Raw genomic sequence first — 23,655 nt, forward strand, 5'->3', positions numbered from 1 at the left:
GAGCATGAATGGATTACTGCAGAGGCCTGCACTTAAGACAGAAGCTGCAAACCAACTAGGCGAGTGCTTTACAAAATGCGGGCTTGTATAAACACATCTTCCTTAAGTACTCTCTTGGCTGCAAGCCTAGAGAAATGCCTTTAGCCACAAGAATCCACAGTAACAGAATGTTCTTTTCAGTGCCATCCCTGTAGCCCAAGCCTGCCTGGTTCTGTATCTTGATTTCTACAAAGGGCTGGAGGAATTTCAGTGGAATATCACTGTTTCACCATGTAGCTATTTGAGGATCTTCACTAGCCACTCCTTTCACTCCAAAGATAAAGAACCTCAATGCTTACCAGAAAAGTACCAAGAGGTCAACTTATTCCCATTCCCCTCCCATGCTAGACACTCCCAACTGCTTGAACTATCAGCCGGCTAGAGAAAGTGGGAACTGTATGAATTAGGAGGGCAGTTTTATTTTGGTAAACTGCTTTGAGAAAGCAATGTGTCCTAAAGGGGCAGGTTAGAAATTCATCAAATAAATAATAGCCTGCCGAGAACCACTCCTTTTGTTCTGGGAGGTGCAGACAGGTAGCAGCAACTGGCAAGAACTGCCACCATCCACCCATATGACTCAGAATGGACTGACTGCAACTACGACTATGGCCATTACGGAAACAGTGGACTAAGGTCTCTTCAACCTCCACCACAACTGACAGGAGATTAGGACTGGCATAAGTTTTTGGTCAAGTCTTGCTTGTGGGGAAAGAGCAGGAGACCTACTGGACCTGTTCCAGATTCTGGAATGTTAACACTTGTAAAAACTTATGGGATGGACTTCTAAACATGACGGCAACAAGCTGTCCCCCCCTCCCAAGGAGGCTGCTGTGAATATTCCTGAGATGAGTTGCGATATAGCTGTGATTTCATACCCTGAAGCTTCTCAAAATAGTTCTCTTACCTACTCACAGTGCTTAAGGGCCACAGCCTGGTTTGACACACTGTGGAGAACAGAGGTATTATATTTGCTGTTAGCTTTACCTGTATGTTGCCTGAGGAAGGTTGACAGGAGAGGCATGTGACTGCCCAGTACTAAGTCCTGAAACAAACGCTCTGTGCTGGTGATTTTGACCATGAATCAGCTGATTCCCTGCTCTCTGTGAAACATCAGATCCAGGGATTTCTAGGGAGAGAGAATTCTGAATAAGATTGCCCTTTGCCATAAGACTGCACAGAAAAATCAGCAGCTGACTTCACATATCAGAACCAACTATCTATCTGCTCACTTCCTTTAAAACAGCCAATGGGAAATCTGTCTGTTTCTCACCCCAGTGCTAATTGTAAAAGTATGCTTTCCCCTGCCAGAAGGAACAGTTTACAAGGGGAGCCCACTATAAAATGGTAACCCAATCCGGAGTATGTGTATTGCTCGCAATCTCTAGCAGACAGTCTTGCCTGGAGTGAAATGCCCTTCATGCAAGGTCCAGTAACTCTGCGTGCTCTGTGCAAAACTACCCAACTGGGCCCTTGAATGTACAAAGACCCCCCCCCCTCATTTATGAGGCCAGAGTTTAAATGTGCCCTGGATCAGGCAACAGCCCAATTCCTACTAGAAATTGAAAAGTGCAGCTCCTCCCAATATGGCTAAATTAGAGGTGGATGGGAAGGAAAATCGGAGACCTTGCTTACTAAAAACTTTGCAAAATTATGATAGAGCAGAACTCCCTCAAAGACCTACCACCACAGAGAAGACAGGGCTAGAATAGAAAAGATGTTGCTCATTCAATCAACAGAAGATTGAGAGATGCTAGTGAAGTTGTAGATGGATGTTGATAAAGTTGTAGACAGGGTGCTGGCGTTTTGCACCTGTTTCGCCCTGGCAGTCCAAGTAATAAAGAGGCTGCTGTTTGCCCCAATTGGGGCCCTTTTACTGGGGCTTGCAGGTAGCACACTCCCAAGGTAGTTTTCCGAGCTTCTTCAGTGGTCTAATCTCAAAGCCTTGATACATGTATTGATATTCAATTTCATAGAGAATACTATTTCTTGGCTTAAGAGACTGATTTGCTGACATCACAGGGTTTTATTAAACTAACTTTTACTCAGAGTAGATCCATTAAAATTAATAGGCCTAAGTTGCCCGTGGCCATTCATTTCAGGAGATACAACCCATAGCATTTTTATTATACCAAACAGATTATTATTACAAAGTTGGCGTTTTCCTTATGCCCGGCTGTTTCAGTTGACAAATGGACAAAGGTATCTCAAGTATTAAAACAGAAACAACACCTCACCTTTGATCCTCAGCACAATTTTCCTGTGTTCTACCCTCCCATTCGAAATTTTGCACATGTAGGTCCCAGCATCCTCAGCTCTGAGCTGGCTGATCACCAAGGAACTGTCAGACTGGTAGGTATGCCTGCAGGAGGAGAAATGAGAGCATTTGACATAGATTGCAGACGAGCTATAAAGCAGCCAATGCCTGTTAACAGTAACTTTTTATTTATTTCTCTACTGGGGCAGTGCCTGGTGGAATCTTAAACGATGTGGCGGACTTCTGATCAGTTTTTCTAGTAGTTGCGTAGGTGGGACCCAGTGAATAATGCAAGAAAATACATACACGTGAGGGCTGGGGGGGGGGGGGATGCTTAATTTTCATGTCATGCACAAGAGCCACAGAAGTCCATTTTGCTCAGTACGTAATTTTTTGCACTGAGCAGTCTGATATCAGTCAATAATCTTTAATACTAACAGTAATCTCAGTTAATACTAACAGTAATCTCAGTTCTCTGAATGCTGTCCTTTTGTAACAAACTCAGCACCATTCACACACACAAGAGGGGAGTAGCAGTAGGCTTGAAGGAGCCCCAAAGTTTAAAGAAGTACAAAGGAGTCTTTAAAAAAATCCTCTGTGTGTGGAGCAGGGCAGGGTGTGGATTAGAAAACCAAGGCAGTGAGTGGTAGCTAGTGTGTGCGTCAGAATGGAGTGCAGTGGCTGGAACCCCGAGCAGCGCTCCACACTGCAATATTCTGTTGCAGGCCACATATAATATAGAGAGAGCTTCCACTGGTACTCATCAAAATTTCTGTGTCTAGGAATTCTAAAATATAAGACTCATGTCAACGTCCTCCACTCACCCAAAAGCTTCTGTGATGTTAATAGGTTTCAGTAGGGCGGGTTCCACCACAGGGGTGGGTGCCAGGGGTCAAGCTCACCTGTCAGAGGACACTGGCCGCCCATCCTTCTGCCATTCAACTCTGGAGAAGCGGGAACTGCCTGCCTTACAGAGAAGACGGATGCTTTGTCCCAAGCCTGCCTCCACTGCTGAAGACTCCGATCCATCCAAGAAGACCCTGAAAGACATACTGTAGTTAGCCCAAAGTTCAAAGGCTGCTCTGAAAGGACAGGGTGGTAAATGCATAACTGCTGATAGAGAGAAAAAACACCTGACGCTTTTGCAAGGGCAATAGAGTCTGGAGTAACTAATAATAGCATTTTACCCTGTGGGTCCATGTTAGGCAGAGCTGGAAGCAGTCTGCATGTTGCTAAAGCAAGGAAACAGTGGGAGAAGAGTCTTCTGCAGACTGAAGAGACAGTGCAAACCGACTGGGGTGCTACTGGAAGGAATTTTTTTTGTTTTGACTGTGGCAGACCAACACAGCTACCTATCTGTAACTGGGGGAGAAAGTTAAACCTTCTGCATCACATGCATACCAGACCCAAAATTCATAAACACACACTTCTCTGGAAGACCAGTTCTTGACCCAGAACAATCTTTATCTAGATGAAGGGCCAAACCATGTTGTCATATCCAAATGCCTATCTTTATAATAGGGGTGGGGAGTCTTTGGACCTCCAGATGTTGCTGTACTATAACTCCCAACAGCCACAGCAAGCCAATGGCCAAGGAAGGTGGGAGTTGAAGTTCAGCAACACTGGGATGCGGCAAAGGTTCTCCATTCCTGCAGTAGAGTGTTCAAGAGCTGGGGCCTTTTAGCTAACTGTCTTTTGTTATCCAAAAGGCCCCAGTAAGAGTTTGAAGTTACTCGCAACAGACCACAGCTGCCAGGCATTAGAATCCAGCACGAGTCAGGAGAGATACAGCTGACTACAAGTCTGTTAGCAGACACAACTCATTCACATCCCTTTGTGAAGTCAGTGGTTGTGGGTGTACAAAAATGAATGCACGGCCACTTTAAAATTTAAAAAGAAAATACTGGTACTGGGTAGCTCACATTCCCAGGGGGTGGAGGGGATTAGTCCTGTGTCAGGCTTATATTGGAATCCTTTATGATAGGTTGTCTGTCCTCACCCTGCAGCAAAACAATCTCATGCTGCAGAAAACAACGCCTAGCAGAGACGCCTGCTATTGCAAAATATTACCTGTTTAGAGAATGAGGGAAGGAAGAGCTTGCTGAGGCTTGGCGCTCAAATCCATTCACTACTGATCCATCTGCTGCAGATTCTCTCCTCCACCCTTGATGCTCACGGTGAACTGTCTGCCGCCTCTCAGAGTGTCCAGAGACCACAGTTTCCCCTAAACCATGAAGGTGGTTTGCTGGATCCTTCCTTCTTTCCCCCATTCCTTGCTGAGACTCAGGCAGGCTATCTATAGTCATGGTCCTTCCCCAGCCTCTCTCCCCATGACGTAGCAATGAGTGAGTTTCTGAGTCAGTGTGTGCATGGAAAGCCCCACCTCCTCCTCCTCCTCCTCCATGGCTATGACTCGTGGCTCCTCTTGCAGGCTGCTGTTGGTGCTGCTCCTCTGCAACTCCTCCCAAGTGAGAACTAGAGTGGATGTTAGGAACTGCAGCATGGTGGTGGTGTCCCACATCACTCCCTCCCACTGATCTATGGCAAGTTTTCATGCACTCCTCTTCAGAAGCAAAGTTGTTGTTGTTGCCGTGGCAGCCCCCATACCAGAACCGATTGCATTTCCCAACGTCATGTACAAAGTACCAGCGCGTAGTCCAATCTGAGCATGGGCCATGGGCGCTGGGCAGCAGGCAACCGATAGGATAAGCTAATAGGAAATGTCAGGAAAGAAGCAGTTGTTATAGATTAAGCAGATACACAAATCTTCTTCTGACCACATCCCCACTCAGGGCTCATCCATGCTTCTCTTTGTCCCATGCCTAGAAAGCATGGGTCTGAGTGATTTTCCCCTCTGCCCCACTCCTTTCCCATGGAAAACCCGCTCTTTAGTGTTAAATCGGAACAAATGTCAATCTGGAGAAAACCCAAATTGCCATTTGTTCTGAATGAGCTTTAAAGAGCAGGTGCCCCGGGGCGGAGGGAAGCAGCAGGACAAGAGGAAGTGTGATAAACACAAAGAGCAGGTTTTCCAGGAGCAAGTGGCAAAGTCCTTTGGAGCCACACCTAGAAAGCACAGGATAAGTGGGAAACTTCTCAGGCCCAAGCTTTCTTGGCATGGGACAAACAGAAGTGTTCATGAGCCCCAAATCGCTGTTTGTCTGTAAGATGCTCAGTAAATAAACCCAGATGACAATATGGATCAGGAACTTGAAGCCTGCTATCAATCCTTGCTCATTCACTACAGGTTGCTTAGGCACAGCAAAACTATTTTCTACTGTGTGATTTTGTTGTAGTCTTTTTCAATAACTGTGTGTACAGCTAGTACAAGTAAACAATAAAGTCAGATGTGTACTAAAGCACAGACCAGTCCAGGATAGACTGTGCAAAGAATGTTGCCCTATTCATGGCGCAAGGGCAACTGGAGAGTGTTTTCACTCTGGGAGGAGGTATCAGATAAGAAGCAGTGGGATAACCACACACTCTCTCAGACTTGCCTACCCCTCACCACATACCATTCCCATCCTGTCACTACTGCCCAGGTCTCAACTGTTGGAAAATCATGCCAGCGTTCCTGGCAAAAAGGATGCTATGGCAGTACAAAGCAGTCACTGGAAGCTTAGATAAATGAGTCTGGGGTTGGAGGGGTCTCCTGTCACAGTATTCTGCCTCAGCACCTGAAAAAGCCTAGCAGGGGGCCAGGCATTATGAGAGCAGGTGTAAAAAAAGGCAGCAAACGTCATTTAAGATCAGATCTTTTTTTAAAAAAAAAAAATCATAACCATTTTCTAGAATTCTTTTGAGAAAGCTGGGACAGTTAGTTTAAAATAATTTGCACTTAAAAGTTTGCATTATGGATTTGCCCTTAGAGGGGAGTCAGGATTCACGTTATCAGAGGCTCAGTTCTGTCTCTGTATCAAATGGCGCTGCTCACAAAACCAGGCATTGTGCTTCAAGGGTATGTGGGTGAGCACTTCTAGGTTGGGCCTATGCCCATCACAGCTTGCAGAAGCCAACCAGAAGTAGCCGACTGTGATAAACAATGCAGCTTTGAAAAAGACGGCAAGGTGCCAGGTGGCTTCAAGGCTGCAGTCGCTTGGTCCCTGGCCCTGTCCATGCTGTTTTCCTTTCTGGGAAACTGTGCTCAAAAGCCATTCATTCTTCAGGGTAGCTGAACAAGAATAATTCGATAACAGAAATGTGTTAAGTGATTCCTTCCTGTCAGGAACACTGAATGCAGAAGCCCCATAAAACGGAACTGAAATGGTACTCTGATTATTTAATAGGCATTTCTTACAAAACCAACAGAATTCAGAGACTGGGATCTTAAGGGTGGATTTCAGACTGATTCTAAATTCTGGCCAAGGGATTGTTGCCATTATTATTATTATTATTATTTGGATACTGGGTTGTCTAATTAATTAATTAATTTTATAATGAATGATTTTAGAATGTTGTTTGTGCTGTACTTTTGTACTGTTTTATTGTTGTTAGCCGCCCTGAGCCCGGCTTCGGCTGGGGAGGGCGGGATATAAATAAAATTTATTATTATTATTATAGCTTACAGTGCCATGAAGAAGGATGTGAAGTGATTCTGTTCACGTTGGCATAAAGCAATGGGTAAACCATCTTTCAAAACCTAAGGATCACTTACGTTGGCTGGGTCTATTGAGGCATCCATCCCCCTGAGGCCCAGAAGCCGAAGCAACGTTGTCATAGCAGCAACCATACGTAGAAACACGACACTCCTCCGCTGGCCTCTCCTGGGACAGAACTCGGCTCGCCTTGGACAAAGCCAGAAGTTACTGAGATGGTCTCATTACTGAGATGGTGTAAAAGATCTCATACCACAAAACCAAACCCATAAACAAATCCACAGGAGGAGCTAAGACCAACCATCCCTTTTTAAGCACCTGATGGGGCAACTTTGACAGGTAATGAAAACATGCACCAGAATGTTTCTCTTTGACTTGGGATAATTGCCACTAACAATTATAAGCAATATTGGGAGAAGGGGAATTGTTTCATAAGCTGTTCCAGTGACATGCTAAGGAAAGAAAAATCTTTTTTCTTCTTCTTTTGCTTCAGGCTTGTAAAGTTGACCCCTTGCCTAGTGTGAACTAAATGGGGACCATCAGCTCAGATAATACAGGAAACCCAAGAGTCTGCCCACCTATGAATAAATTGGATGTTTCTCCAGATGGCCCGAGCAGCTGGGCAAAGCTCCCACCCACTTTGTTCTCAAAACACCCACCATCAGTATCCCTGGGAACTGAGCCCATGCACTTTGCTAAAAAATGCAGTAGATAATTAGGTGTTGCAAATGCAATCCCCAGCCACTGGAGAGGGTCCTACTACTGCTTGTGCTTAGCAAAGCAGCTGGGACAGGATCCAAGCATGATTGCCAGAGGCAGCTGCAGGCCCAGAAGTGGTTGAAGGAAAATAAGGAAGAAAGTAGATAGACAGATAGATCTATCTACTATCTATCTTGTATATATTGTGGTGTTTTATGTTGATCTTGTTCTGTGAACCGCCTTGAGACTTCTGGGTATAGGGCGGTATATAAATACAATAAAGAAGGAGGAAAGTAGAGGGACTATGGCGTCAGAGCTAGGGCTAATGTCCAGGGTGCCAAAAAGCCAAAATACTGCTTGTGAGTCCAGAATGGACAATGGGATGCTACAACTCAGTGGCTGCTATCTGGACAATACTCTAGTCACCCACCATTGATCTGAAAATTTATCATAATATACACTGCGAGCAATCTGGTTCATCCAGTACTTCTGTTTGTTTCCTGTGAGATACAGATCCCCCTGAAGGTCTAAATGTTTATCATTAACTCCAGAGAAACATTTACAAAACGTTGTGCTTCAAATACTAACCCAGCTTCAATGGTGTTTCTTGGGGCATTATGGACTGCACAATTACGGATTGGGCAATATGGTCCCTATATAATACTGAGCTGTGAACCAGAAGATCTCACATGACTTTAAGCAAGCTAGTCTTCCTCTCTCACACACATCCTACCTTAATGTGTAACTGACCTACTAGAACCAAGTGTGTGATTTTGTGTGTGTAGTAGGTATTACTGTAGTATTATTACTCATTACACGATGTATGCAATACAATCACAATGTAACTGCAATGCCTCAAAGTCATCGCCTGAAAGAAGAGACATATTTAGATCCCTGAAAGGAGAAGATCATCACAGGTTTAACTGAAAACCAGAGCCAAGATCCAAAACTTCTAATCTAGCACACTGTTGGTATAATACAGTATAAAGTAAAGATAAAAAGATAAAGGACCCCTGGACGGTTAAGTCCAGTCAAAGGTGACTATGGGGTTGCGGCACTCATTTCACTTTTCAGGCCGAGGGAGCCGGCATTTGTCCAGACAGCTTTCCGGGTCATGTGGCCAGCAGAACTAAACCGCTTCTGGTGCAACAGGACACTAACAAGTGCCAGAGAGCACGGAGCTGCTGTTTACCTTCCTGCCACAGCGGTACCTATTTAGCTACTTGCACTGACATGCTTTCGAACTGCTAGGTTGGCAGGAGCTGGGACACAGCAACGGGAGCTCCCTCCGTCACGGGGATTTGAACCGCCAACCTTCTGATTGGCAAGCCCAAGAGGCTCAGTGGTTTAGACCACAGTGCCACCCGCAGTATAAATACTGACTACTGTTGAATTATTTCACCTAGAACATCGGGCATAAATATTTCCTATGCTTAGGTGTACTCTGCAACATAATAGTGCATTAGTGGTAGATTTATACTGGACTGACCACACATCATTCTGGTTTACTGCAAGGCTTCTCCACCCTTATTGCATTATTGTGTTACAATGCAACAAAAGCAGGGGAACACCCTCTACCCCACCACTGGTAGAAAAAGTTATAGGATTTCATTAGGAAGATGCAGTATATACACTGATTGGAAATGAGGCTGTATGTCCGACCCAAAGCATTTGAAGATGCAAACAGTATTAAAGCAAGATTGCGTATAACCACCCAGGTACCATCATGAGTACAAATCATTATGAATTCACAACAAGAAGGATGTTTGGAGTCACCCTTACTGTTGGAGCAGCAACAACAGGTTCATTCCTGTTCACATAAACATCACTGTAGTATTGTGGGCACCCTTCCTTGTTTGGTCCCTGAGAAGGTGATATTCCATCAGGACAGCACCCATACCTATACCAGGGGAAAAGAATGGAAACCAATATTGGTGTAATCTGTTCAAACAGATCTGCTGTCTTTGCTGGCAGATTAAATGGATTTAACCAGCTTGTCTTACCTGCTCTGATGGCAAGTGTCAAATGGGCAGCCTTGGCCAAAAGGACCAGCGGCCACAGTCTGGCCATCTGAACAGCAACCATGAAGGCTCTGGTTGCAGTCTTGAACTTCAGTTGTTGAGGCAACATTTTGATGGGAATTGAAGTGGCGGGACACTGAGGATCCTAAGTAAGACTCCCATTGAAGGGGCAAGAAATTGGAGTCATGATCTCCATTAGGCTGGACTTGGTGATGAGTAGTAGAACCAGCTTGGGTTATTCGTTCATTTGCAGAAGCTGAAAAACATAATATCTTATAGCATGTACCCACAGTTACAGGATCACATCTAGAGTTAAGCCCAGATCTATGGTTATATGTCAGGGCCTCTCATTCTGTCCTAGCAGGACAGGCACTTCAAGTTGTATTCAACTCATAGTTGACCTACTGAAATTAACAGTCACAGGTCTATTCAGAGTAAAAATAAGTTGACAGTGCCCTTTCATAGAAATTCCTCACAACTGCTTTTTGTTCCTGCATTATGTTAGAGTCTTCCATTGCCCCTGTACATATGTGTTTGTGTGTCAAGTGTGTGTCTCGGTCAAGTGTCTGTGATTTTCTATGTGCTAAGGGTATGTGACTACTGTCTGGCCCTGTCCATTTTGGGGAGAAGTCCAACACACATTTGAAACTGGCCTCAACAACTATCAGTATGCAGGATCAGGCAGCATCCCACCAGGATAATGAACCACAAAAAGCTTTCCTAACCCAGGGGCCCTCTCAGAATCTGCCCTAGAAATAACACTGAATAAAGCAGAATTCATAAAGCAGTTTCACATTCCTTAAGGAGGGAGGGACGTGAGGCAAAATTTCAGCGGGACCCACTGCCAGGCATCGGAGATTAGCAAGATGTGTGGTGGTAGAGGAGTGGTTCTGGGCTCCTGGGTTAGGTTTGACTCCCTATCTCCATGTTTACTACTGCTTTCTTTTCTAAGAGGCATACCATCATTTCAGAGTCAGGAAAATGAAAGACAGACACTGGCTTGGTCCAGGGTCCATCCCATTTCCCATCTTTCCCTCAGAGAGCTGTACTCTACATACATATGGGCCACAAAGACTCTTAACTTTTTGTAAAGCTATTCTAAAGGAAGGTACAAAAACAACAACATAAACATTGGAGAAAGAAAGCAAAGTTCAGGTAGTTTCAAACCTATGGTGCCGTGGTCAGGATTGTATCGGGTCAGCAAGGTCTGGCGGTTGACATCATAGCCTGCAGAGTCTTGCATACTGGGAACCTCTGCAATGAGATTAGTATCCATAGGTTAGAAACATTGAACTAAGATCAACATCAACAACTGGGAATACCTAAAATCATCTGTGTCTTCAGCAACTAGGTGAGCAGGGTAGGGGCAGAGCATAGAGAATTGTTCTAAATTATCCTCTAACCCAAAAAAATCCTGCTTTCATGGAAATCAGTGAAAGGAAGCTTCAATTATATGTTTTTTAATGTTGTGGTGGGGTGGGGTGGGGGGAATGGAACTTCAAGACATGTGAAAATGAAGCTGCAAAAAGTCACCTCTGCAGGCTTTCACACCCAGGGCTTGAGATGTGAGATGTTGTTATTATGAGGCAAAAATGCACCAACACAGAAACAGAAATGCAAGGAGAAAGGACCTACTTTTATTACACTTTTGAAACAGAGAAGCACCAACTGGATTATTGCTGAGTCTGTATGACTTGACATTGGGGGCAGATTTTAGGGCAGTTCCAAGATGCTGTTCTGTACTGCTTTATGTGGTACCATAATATTAATTGATTTCAATAAGAAGCAGACTAATAAAGATGTTGAGATTTTTTGGGGACACACACACAAAGTTGTTGAACTTTTTGAGCTATTTTTAAGGAGGATTGGCAAAAACGACACTGCCAACATGGGTTGCCATACGTCCGGATTTCCCCTGAAATTTTGCCGGGAGATTACAGGCATATGGCAACCCTAACGGATACCCTAGCACACCCAGACAATAAGCCTCTTGCTTTTCTCATCATTGTTCTGACAGCTTCCACAGTTTGATTAGGTATATGTAATTTGTAGCCAAAAGAACAGAGACAGTTCACATGCATTGAAGGAAGAAGTTCCCAGGGTCAACCTCTGGCATCTCCTTTTTTCTTTTTCTTTTTAAAGAGCAGTTAGCAGGGAAACGGAAAGGCCCGTCTCTTCATCAATAGGTATGAAAAGGCCCGAGAAACCTCTAGACCAGTGGTTCTCAACCTGTGGGTCCCCAGATGTTGTTGGACTACATCTCCCATCATCCCTGAGCTCTGGCCTTGCTAGCTAGGGGTGATGAGAGTTGTAGTTCAACAACATCTGGGGACCCACAGGTTGAGAAAGGCTGCTCTAGACCTTGTTGCTATCCTGATTACATCTCAGTGATTCCAACATTGAGCAGGGAAGACCCAATCTGCTGCGGCCAGCTTGGAGGCTCCTAGGCCCTCTTGCACCCCTGATGGCATAATTTAATCCACTGTATAGATCTCTGGAGGGGCCCATACACAGTTTATTACTGGGTCCTCCCACCGTTGGCTGCAGCTCTGACCATCTTTGGCTCAGGCCCCCAACTGATTTCTCCCATGGGTCAACGGGCCTTTGTTTAACAAAGAGAAGACGTTGCCCACCCACGGTTTAGGAGCAGCAAAAGAAAACAACACCCAATGCTGAATCTGTTACGTAAAGGTGGTGGTACTATGCATTCTAACAGCCCAGGTGTCCGAAAATGGATACTGGGTAGGAATAGCACCTTAAAAGGAGCAAAAGAACCAAGGGGGGTTGTGGACAGCTGATAGCTTTCACTTACGCTGCGGCAGATGACAGGGCTGGGTGTTGCATGTTCCAAGCATGGCTGGTATCTGCGGCTGGATGGCCCGGCACATCTCGTGGTTGTAGAACTTGGAATCCCCGTCTGCACACATGACCTGGCGCGTTCGGATGCCTGAGTCACAGCTCTTTGAGCACTAGATCACAAAGTGCAAGCCGAGTTACTAGGGGGCTGTAACCCGAGAGAGTAACGTTACAAGAGTAACACTATCCTGAGAGAGTAACCCTATGAGTTTCTGATAGCAGGTGTTAAAACATGAATTTTCAGGTAGTGAGCAGGTAACCGCTAGTAGGTTGTAGGCCTTGGTGGGAGAATAAAATTTATAAATGGAAAAATTATTTCTGTGTCATGGGATAAATTTGTCCCAGACAAACTTACAAATTATGTTGGCTCCAATTGTATCTTCTCTATACTTTACAGTCAAGTGGTGTATACATTTTTTGAAATAAACAAATTCCCAAAGAAAGTGATAATCTGAGCATGATTCATTCACCAGCACATTCCACAGGCATGTATGGTCGAGCTGGGCTATAAATTATAATGTCTAGGTTGTCTCGAGGTGATCTCATTCTCACTTTAGTTTCCATTATTCCAGAGGTTCAACAAAGGCTATGTTGATGCAAACAGGTCTTGTAAAGCGGTTGTCCACATTGGAATTTAATGTGTGGATTTGAAGCTGCTTATGTCTCTGTTTTTCTTTCCACTGTCCACACAACATTCTCCTCACCCAAACGGCAGCCCACACTTCCCCCCTGCTAAATTTGGATTTTCGTAATCCACAGATAATCTGGTAATGGAAGAAAATCCAATATAAAACTCCATGTTACCCAATTGAAGCTCATTGTGCAAGCAGGTGTTCTTTTCAAAGCATGTGTGATGTCATTTCACTGCCACACCCCCTACTTCCATTTTCTTTGCACAAAGGCAAAAAAATCAGCCCACCTTTTTCCACTGGTTGTTTCTGAAGGCAGCTAAGTGATATTTTTATTTTTAAAGCGGTTCTTTTGTGCAGAGCTGATTTTCTACAAAGCAGCTGCATTAAAAATAAACATAAAATTTACCCTTGCAGGTACAAAAGGTAGGAAAGGAAAGGGGCAGGAAAGGAAGTTGCAGCCTTTCATGCAACCAACTCAAAATCATTGCTTGGCCTGGAGCGACATTTTTGTTTTTAAAATAATTATTTATTGTACTTTGTGCCAATCTTATATAAAAATATAAGTGGGCAAGCACAGGTAAACTGTGTGTAAATCTGTGTGTATGCCCACAGTGGTCTGTGGTAAGCGGAGAAGTACTCACTGTCGGGAGGGGAAAACACACAGCATGAACATATTCCATCAAGAACCACCCACTACTGCAGAATGAAAACACTGAGACGGATTTCAAGTGCATAACATGCAAAACATTCATGTGTGAAGATCTACATATGAATTAATGCCCTAGTGTGGAAATGCCCTGAAAGAGGCAGCAGAGAGGAGATGGGCAGCAATGGACAGATAAACTGGGGTATAGCGAAGTATAGGTACCTTTTTTACCTATAGCAAAGTAGGCAGAAATTGTTGCAATGCTTACCAGTCCCCAGTCTCCAATATGCCAGCCGATCTCTTGGATACAATTCTCACCAGTGCAGGACTGGGTGTGTGAAGGTTTTGGCTGTGTCAAGCAGGCAACTTCGAGAGTCCGAGTGCCCAGCTCCGACATGCAGTTTACAGTCCGGGTCTGAATACCTTCCCCACAACTAGCTGTGCACTGTAAAAATTAAATAAATGACAGTCACTGTTGGTTGGACAATGGTTGGACAGTGTTCTTGAAGCTACCAGCATGAGTTGGACCAAACTGCAGGAGTCAGTAGAAGACAGGAGTGCCTGGCGTGCTCTGGTTCATGGGGTCATGAAGAGTCAGACACGACTAAACAACAGCAACATCTATTGCATTTATTTGGTCTGCTCACTCCACATTTTGAAGGCATCATTTCAAGTTAAAAGTTTTCAGAAATCCTCTTGTCCCAGAAAGAGTAATTCAGTGTGTGAGACGTTATATGGTTAAGCTTCTTCTGGCTGGGAAGAATAACTCAGAGGTGGAATTTTTGGTAATATTCATTTACATTATACCTGTCATATACATTTATGTACCATATTTGTTGTGTCTGTGTACATAAGTGTATGTATACATACATTACACATGCATAAACACATGTGAGAGTTAGCACCAATTTTTAAAAACTCTTTCCTACTAGCCATTTTCATACCATCCAATTGTGCTACAGCGCTGTATAGAATACATAAATTGAAGGTATGCCTACTGAAAGAGCTTTTAATTTATTCAAGATATAAAAGGTAGGAATAATGCAAAAATTAGGAATAGGGATCAAGGAAATTGTTGTTTGGACCACCTAATTTCCTGCTTCCAGACTAACATACTGATTGAAACATAATAATTATACTTTGGTTTTGACATGTCTGCAAATTTTGCAGTACATGGGCAGACCTCCTCCCCAATAAACACTGCATTCAGTGAAGAGTCAGAATTTGAGTAAAAACATAAATTCATGTATTTAGCAATGGCTGGAAATAACAACAACTAGCTGCCTCATGAGGCCAGCCTGGTGATGGCTCATGGGGATGTTTCATGGAAGGCAATTCATAAAATACACACTTCAATAAATGACAACCGATTATCAGAGATGGCGAAACAAGCGTGACTAAAATAAAGCTTTGCCAAAGAAATACATTTTGGGAAGGAATTCAAAGAATTAAGTATTTATATTGGTTTTATACCAATTTAACTGTCATGGCTTGCTCCCCAAATCCTGGTGAACATCCTCATAATTATGTTATATAGCTTCTTTCACAAAATTACTATTCCCATGTTCTTTGGTGAGAGGGAAGGTCTTTTCAGTCTGTGTAAGCCTGAATTGTTGATTTCTCTCAAGGCGGAGAGAGAGGCGGAATCCACCTCATGAGCAAAGAGGCACAGGCAAAGTGATGATACATGAGGGGAGACTCAAGAGTGCGAAATTGGAGGAGTAGGTGAGCTTGTACTTTCTTTTCCTCCTCATGCCACTGAGGTAACTGGGCTATACCGTCTATATATGTTCACTGAACCTGTAGGACAAACTCACCTCAGACCAAGCCCCTGTGGTCCATGCTGCACACTGACGCATGTTGCAAGGCTGTGTGCTATGTGGCCTCTCTGTCAAGGATGCGCACTCGGCATCATCCACAGCATTTTGAGAACCCGGTCCATGGTGGGAGACGCAATAAACAGAACGAGTCTGGGTGCCTCCTCCACAGGTGGCAGAACAAGCTCCCCATTCCCCAATCTTCCATCTGTAAATACAGAAGCAGCATCTCTCAAGAAACCAAGAAGCCAACTCTGGCAGCAAGAAAATCCACGGGACTAAAGGGAGGCTTACCACTTTCAAGTAATTGAATTCAAAAAACAATAACTTGGGTGACAGCAAAAAGTATCTAAAAGCATTTAAAATGGTATGACCGCAGATTAAAAGATGATGGTACTAGGAGGAATGGAATGGTTTAAGAGGATAGTTTCAGACTGAATGGCTAGAGGATGCCTCAGTGGTGGAAGCGATTAGGTACTGTGGAAGTCTCTCTCACAGAAAGAAACTGAACTGGCTTTGATAAAGCAAAGGTGCACTTACTGTTGAGAAAAAGCAAAAAGTCATATATACTCCAACAAAGGATAATCTCCAAATTCTGAATTATGATAACCTTTCTTCTGTGACCTATCTTTATTTTTTGTTATTAGAGAAATGGTCCGGGGGGGGGGGGGAAGTGTTAAGCATTCTACTGCTTCTTTGATGTGATTCGGCATATGGCATTTTTTGGGCGAGGGGAACCCTCTGGAGACTGCTTACATATTTTCCAGTGACCTGTCTAGTTTGACACCAAGACTAACAAAGTTTCCTCTACCTAGACCTGACATTCCTGAAATAAAATGCTTTTCTATCTGCATCCTTTGATATTAAACCCTCCCAACCTTCCAAAGAACTTCCGTCACAAAGTTGACAGTAGCAAGATCTATATTCAGAAGGAAAATATTGTACTTGCAATCAATAGCCATTTGTCTATACTGAGCAGTAATGGACAATTCAGTCCTCCAAGCTGCAGTAAAATAAACTCAATAAAATAAAATAAACTCAATAAAATAAAATAAAATAAGCTGCAGTAAAATAAAACATCACGGCAGGGAAGGAGACCCAAAGTGATGCTATGCAAGAGTTTCCTTGAGACTGGAGGTCAGCTTCCCAAAGGAAGTCTATTGATAAAAATAAACTCAGTTGGCAGATGATCAATCTAGTCAGCTCTGTCATCATGGCCAGACAATACAATAAAAGACTGCAAACTAGAAACACTGTCTGAACATTTTTCTGGGTCCTGGATGCCAGGAGGTATTTTGCCTGGTGCCACCCAGTGGCAAGTGCTTATATGATGTAATGGCCAATGATCAGTGCAATGAAATAAAATTTCTTCCCCATCCTGAGAACAGCATAGGATAATTTTAATGCAACTTCTTCTTCATTATATTATTATTATGTTACTTTACCCACAACTTACAAAAACGATATAAACACTAAAACCAATTACAACAAACACAGCCAAACACATCTATACAGATAAGTCGGTTCTTAGAGATCCTTCCTTAAGAGGCCACAAATACCTGAAACCTTTCAAATTAAGGGCCCAAAGCCCAGGTAAAAAGGCTATTTGGTGTCTACAAAATAGATAACAATAAAGCCGAAAAGCCCCCTTATTGTGTTGCCACTCTCCAGGCCTCCTGTGAAGAGGGCACATAGAGAAAGGCCTCAGATGGCGATCACAGGGTCCAGGTTAGTTCATGTCAGGAGAGGTGGTCCTCAAGGTACTGGGGTCCTGAGCCACATGAGGCATTATAGGTCTGAATTCAGCCCAGAAACCAATCAGTAGCTAGTGCAATCATGCCAGAATTGGTGTTATATGTATGGATCTTCCTGCAGCCAATCTGGCTGCAGAATTCTGCACCAGCTGCAGTTTCTCAACCATCTTCAAAGGCAGCCTGAGTAATCACAATCTAAAGGATACCAGTGCATAGACATGAGAAGTTAGGCCGTCCCTGTCCAGCTCCCGTCAGCCCCAGCCAGCATATCCAATGGGAAAGGATGGATGACCACAGGTCAGCCACTCCTAGGTAGGCAAAGCTCCATTTCCCCAGCATCTGCCACAACCTATCATGATTTACAGAGAAAAGCCAAAGCTATAAGCAGCCACTGAGACCGTCACCAAGGAGGAAAGCTCTTCTAAGCAATCTAGAACAGTGGCTTTCAAACAATATCCTTAAGAAGCCTGGCATGAGCGTAGCCAGGATTTTTGTTAGGGGGGGGGGAGGCTTTTGTTAGGGGGGCAGAACCTCAGATTTGTATTGATTTAGGAGGCAGCTGCCCCCCTGCCCCCCCTGGCAATGCCTATGAACCCTGGCACTCCTCAGAAACTTGCCCTGGGTTCTTTGGTGTATGGCTGCCCTTAAAGACAGCTTGTCCATTATTAGCAAATTGGTCCTGCAATGTGCAGCCAATGGATGCAGTCTGGGGGCACGCACTCAGTTTACAGTGGGCAATGGTGAAGCTCCACAGGAATGGCCAGGATACCACATCATCCACATGAACTGAATGTGCAGCTCAGAACACAACCCAGAGTTCCTTGGCAATATGCACGAATTTGTTCTGCACAATTAAAAAAAGTTTGAAGACCACTGTTGCAGGTGGGGAAAAGGGAAAGAGGAACTGAGCAGGGCCTCTGCAATCGCTTTCTCCTTGTTACCTCTTTGTTTGTAAGCTCCATGCTGTGTTGCGGCTCCATGCTCCCGGCAGATAGAGGTAAGATATCCTTTATATATATAGAACAAAGATTTTAAAGCCAAAAGTGAATATATAGACATCTGGGGGTGCCTGCTACAGCATGACTGCAAATTGTCTTTTAGGGCCAAACTAGATACGATGTTGAAAATTTATTCATGCAGCCCTGATGTGTGTGTTGTTGTTTTTAAATAAAAAGGCTGCTATGGAGTTGGGGTCCAATTTGGATCAAGGCCATATGGGGGAGTGGCAGCTGACCCTTTCTTCCTGTACCAGTTCCCTGAAGCATCTCCCCAAAGTATTAGCCATGGAAGGTTTTCAGGTATCTTATCGCAAGTGTCTGGGTCCCCCCCCCATCTCCACAGCTAGCTGAAGCTGCAAGAATGGGAAGAAATGGAGATAACCGTGTGTGTGTGTGTGTGTGTGTGTGTGTGTGTGAAGTTAAACCCACCTACTTCTACACTATGAACTCAAGTTGTCCCTCCTGCCCTTGCATTTAGAGACAACACGAAGAAATACATCAGTGATACATTCACACATCTTCAATGTTTGGCTGCTGCATTGAACTGGGTATGCAATGGTGCAGATTTGCTTGTGCCAGTCTAGTTACAATGACCCATGAAATGGCACACTGGAAGTTAGCTTTGGATCCTGAGAAGTTCTGAAAGTGGAAAAGCTCCACAGGCCATCTCTCTCTGCAAGGGAAGTTTCATAGGGCAATTTGAAGGGGAACCTTAAAATCTGTACACTATCCTGAGCATAAATCCCATTCCTATATAAAAAATTCAGTACCGGGACACAGAAAAACCATTCCATATCTCTGCAAATAATCACATCCAACTAACCTCTGCATGAAATTAAAATTAGTTCCCCACATAGGGACTTGTCACTTACCACTTGTATTCACCACAATGGCTGCTCTCCAGCATAACCCCAGCCTCCAACTTAGCTTGAAAATGTTCTATGATCCTTCAGACTAAGGTTTTTGCCCTGTCCTTTTTAGCATTTTCAAAGATACTAAAACCACCCCATAACAGCTTGTCAGCACAAAGAATTGTCTTGAATAACAATCTCTTTATCATCTTCATGCACATTAAAGGTAAAGGTAAAGGTACCCCTGCCCGTACGGGCCAGTCTTGACAGACTCTGGGGTTGTGCGCCCATCTCACTTAAGAGGCCAGGGGCCAGCGCTGTCCGGAGACACTTCCGGGTCACGTGGCCAGCGTGACATCGCTGCTCTGGCGAGCCAGAGCCGCACACGGAAACGCCGTTTACCTTCCCGCTGGTAAGCGGTCCCTATTTATCTACTTGCACCCGGAGGTGCTTTCGAACTGCTAGGTTGGCAGGCGCTGGGACCGAGCAGCGGGAGCGCACCCCGCCGCAGGGATTCGAACCGCCGACCTTTTGATCGGCAAGTCCTAGGCGCTGAGGCTTTAACCCACAGCGCCACATGCACATTAGGAGCCACAATTTCTCCTTATCTACATTTCCAATGACAGCATTAAGGGCAGAAGAGACACACTGCCTGGGGATTTCAGAATTGCTAGGTTCATAAATCTAATGGTTCAAACCAGGCAGGGAAGCCAAATCAAGTCTCACCGTTTTGTCTGGGGACATGGCTGAAGGCCACAAGTTTGGTTATTTTCTGGCTGTGGTTTATCTCTGCACATATAATCTGGATATACTTCATTGTCAATAGTGCAAAAGACCAAGCGTGTCTGATAACCTATAAAAGAAAAACAGCAAAGGATGTTGGTTACCGTCACTCATCCACAGCAGCAGTTAAAGCTACAGAGAGATTAGAAACACTATACATCTAAGAACAATATAGCATTCCATCATCTTCATCGAACCCAAGAAGCAAAATATAAGTAGAAGGCTGTGTCCACATGAGAGCATTCACACATATGTGGGTTGCTGTTTTTGTGTTGTCATCTTGTGTGCCTTCATCCACACATGACTGCTTTCAATTTTATGCCTGACAGAAGCAAGATGGAAATAGGGGGTGTGGCCTCAAATGGCATCACAGAAACCAGTAGCTGCCCACATAATGCTCTTCAGTGTATCCACAGCCAGATGGCGAATGCTTTTCTAATAGATCTCATTCCCTTTTTGGATTTTCCCTAAATTGGAAAAATCCGAGTTTGCTGCAGGCTGCCAAAATCCGAGTTGGATGCTGAAAATGGCATGTGAATGACAATGAAAAATTCAAGGCACATGAAAAATTCAAATCCACATTAAACTCCCGTGTGGAGTTAGCATCCTATGATAGGTCCTTACCTCCACCACACTCAGCACTGCATTCACCCCAGGAACCATAGGCCCAGCTGTAGCCCAAGCTCTGCCTTTGTGTTGGCAGGTAGTATTCATAATGTACCCCTTGGTTTGGCTCCTGGTTGATAAGCTGAAAACAGAAGAGGCAAATAAGGTATAATGCAAATAACTACTTTCCTCACTCTTGTAGCTGTGTTGTCTGGCATTCACCCAGTTCACCTCAAAAAAGCAGATGAGGTAGTAAAACCATTCCTGGAACTGGGCTTGTGTTTGCTGAGAGACATTAATCCACATGATCACCCATCTGCTGACTGGAATGCTACAGCTCAGGAACTTTCCTCGCTTCATCTGCTTTAGGTATGAACTACACCTAACACCCAGATCCTTGCCAAAGCACACTCCTTTTCTATCCACTGCTCATGTTGAGTTTCAGACTGTCCTCCCCACCCAGGGTCTACTTTATGCCTTTCCTTTTTCACAAAGAAGAGTCTTCCTTCAATTAAAAGTAGGAACTGTTTTCTTGCTGGGGAATAGGGCGTACCCCACACCTCTTTTCAGCAACAGGCTGATCTAAATGGATCTTAATGCACAGTTGCATAGGTAACATAGATACAAGTTCTCTTATCCACCCTCACTGTTGGTTTTTTGGCCAAGGAATGGCTATTCTCCTTCAATCTACATGGCATTGTATTTTTATTTAAGGTCCCACAGTTCCCTCTGGGAATAATGCTGAGCACCACCTCTGTGGAAGCTGGAAGAGGAGGGGAATATACAAAACAAGAAACTGGGCTTACCTCAATGACCAAGGGCTCAGTAGTTGGCCCCCTGGCGTGAAGAAGTTCGGGTGCCAGATCCCCCTCAGAACCCCTGTCATAATGCACAACTGTGCTAGCAATATGCAAGGCACGGCTGAACTCAATCGTCCAGTGGCCATTCAGATAGTATGCCCCTTGCGCGTTCTTGATGGCTGAGGGAGAAGGGGGAAAACCCAGAGGGCACAAGGGGGGAAATGTAAAAGCTGTCTAGTTTGGAAACCAAACTAGGCTCATTTCAGGCTCATTATAGAAGACTAATACCACATCCAGAATATACCTCTGTTGTTACATGGTTGTTATGACTGTGCATCCCATAAAAAAAGGATGTCAATAGCTTCAGGGTTTACTGATATATTACAAAGTTTACAGAGAGCTGTGTGCAACATTGAACAAATGCTGTGAAATCAAATCACCATGGGAAGCCAGTATTCTTAGACAGCTGACATCAGTTGCTCTCTTGTCCAAGTATCTTGCTTTTGTAGCAGACAGAGGCCCACTGCCAGACTTTCTCTGCAAGGCCAACCTTGTTACAGTACTTATATCCCAATCTCATCCATGAACTGAGCAATCTTCCACTTGCATTCTGAGTGGTATAGTCCCAGGACAACTGTACCATGTGAAATTTCTGAATATGCAGAATTAAGTTAATTTAATATAGAATTAAGTTAAGTGCACAATTAAGTGAATGAACTGGGAATTATGTGCTTTAAGCCCCCCCCCCCCAGCTCTCTCTCTCTTTTAACACAGAGCAATAAAAAAACTGTTGTACATACCCAAGAAGTTCCTGGTAGGTGTCGCTTCCTTAATCCGGATGCTCGTGGCCCCCATGGGAATGATGAATATTTGATTGTAGCCTAAAGAAAGTGCAGCAAGTCAGGCACAGTAAATTCTACTTACTAAGGCAGATGGTTATAGACAAGGAAGGCAGGCTAAAGTTGCCCTTTCATGTGCAGAAGGTGTTTTTCAGAATGAATAAGCAGGCAAGTGGAAGAAGACATAAATCCACTTGTAACTACTCCGTCGCTTTTGGATTGGTTGTGTCCAGATTCATATTGCCCATAAAGCAGCCCAGCCATGTAATTGATAAGTTACAGCCGAAAGCAGTGGTGCTAATGATGCATCAAGCTTCTGCACTGATACAGTCAAGGCCTTTCTGTGCTTCAGCTCCTTGGGCCTTGAAGATATAAATTGATGAAGAAGCACGATGGAATCTCTCCCTGCCAGACCCAGCCCAAGCATTTTTTGCTATCTCACTACTGAGCTAGTGTGGAAGATCCACTATTCTGTACCTTTGGGGAGGTTGGGCACATCAAAGAAGCCCTTCACCTCGAAACAGGCTCTGCCATCTCCGCCACATTGTAGGCACTTGTCTTCCTTCTTGGAAGAATCCAGAATGTTATCACAGCCAACGGCCTGTAAAACAGCAGAGTGTGAACCAAAATGCAAGTATGACTCAGAAGGCCAGTCAAGGAATGCCTTCATGAGAAAAGATAAAGGAAAGGCCTACATTTCATACCAAGACCAAGGACTGGAAGAATCAGACTGGATACAGTTTTTAGAAATGTTTTGCGCACCTCTTCAGTTCCCATGGTGAACGTCTGTTTTCTTTTGACCTACATTTGCCTCTGGTCCAAACACGTTTTGCAGGTTTTTGAAACACAACAAATCTGCAAAACCTGTTATCACAAGAACAGTGGGATAAATATACACACGGCAAGCATCAATTTCTCTTTCAACCCACCTTCAAATCTCTGGAAGAAAGAACTACTGTCTGACTCCAGGTTGAGAAAATACATACATATGGTAGCATAGTGGGTAAAGCAAATAGCCTTGTGGTCAAGACTATTAACCATATCCACTTGCAAAAAAAAATAATCAATCTTTGAGTGTGGCAGCACCTATTCCCTAGAACTTCCACCTGTAGATATGAGGAAGGCGGCTTTGTTGTACAGGTTGGCACTTGCTTAAAACTTTTGTTTGTTTGCTTAGGCAAGCCTACCCAGACATTTAATTTTATATTGTACAGTACATTTGTTTTTTAAATCTGTTGATTTTATGCCTGTAACTCTCTCATATAAAAAGCAAGCAAGCAAACAAGAAAGCAAACAAACAAACAAAAGTTTACTGTTTTAAAGTGTTGTTGTTGCTATTTTAATTAATAATTTATGTCATTTTATGTACACCACTTGGGCCTCATTTGCACCATACATTTAAAGCAGTATCATGTCACTTTAAACAGTTGTGGCTTTCCCCAAAGAGACCTGGGAACTGTAGTTT

At 44.0% G+C, this 23,655-nt stretch overlaps 1 protein-coding gene across 4 annotated transcripts in view; it reads right to left on the reverse strand.

Moving 5' to 3' along the window:
- Window positions 1-23,655, reverse strand: part of PAPLN (papilin, proteoglycan like sulfated glycoprotein) — a 57,307-nt gene that overhangs the window by 8,060 nt on the left and 25,592 nt on the right. The window contains exons 7-23 of one of the 4 annotated variants that reach the window (XM_083746384.1): window positions 22,668-22,791; window positions 22,152-22,232; window positions 21,358-21,530; window positions 20,570-20,693; window positions 19,889-20,015; window positions 18,255-18,320; window positions 15,560-15,767; window positions 14,011-14,187; window positions 12,421-12,577; window positions 10,776-10,862; window positions 9,591-9,864; window positions 9,370-9,487; window positions 6,948-7,077; window positions 4,364-5,003; window positions 3,196-3,333; window positions 2,274-2,398; window positions 1,024-1,165 (exon numbers count right to left, since the gene is read on the reverse strand). In XM_083746384.1, coding sequence (XP_083602510.1) covers window positions 1,024-1,165; window positions 2,274-2,398; window positions 3,196-3,333; window positions 4,364-5,003; window positions 6,948-7,077; window positions 9,370-9,487; window positions 9,591-9,864; window positions 10,776-10,862; window positions 12,421-12,577; window positions 14,011-14,187; window positions 15,560-15,767; window positions 18,255-18,320; window positions 19,889-20,015; window positions 20,570-20,693; window positions 21,358-21,530; window positions 22,152-22,232; window positions 22,668-22,791 — 2,891 coding nt within the window. Of the gene's footprint in view, window positions 1-1,023; window positions 1,166-2,273; window positions 2,399-3,195; window positions 3,334-4,363; window positions 5,004-6,947; window positions 7,078-9,339; window positions 9,488-9,590; window positions 9,865-10,775; window positions 10,863-12,420; window positions 12,578-14,010; window positions 14,188-15,559; window positions 15,768-18,254; window positions 18,321-19,888; window positions 20,016-20,569; window positions 20,694-21,357; window positions 21,531-22,151; window positions 22,233-22,667; window positions 22,792-23,655 lie in introns of all 4 variants that reach the window. The other 3 variants (XM_083746383.1, XM_083746385.1, XM_083746386.1) reach the window with 3 other exon arrangements.

The sequence above is a fragment of the Podarcis gaigeae genome, assembly GCF_964106915.1.
Source record: "Podarcis gaigeae genome assembly, chromosome: 1".
Classification (NCBI taxonomy): Eukaryota; Metazoa; Chordata; class Lepidosauria; order Squamata; family Lacertidae; genus Podarcis; species Podarcis gaigeae.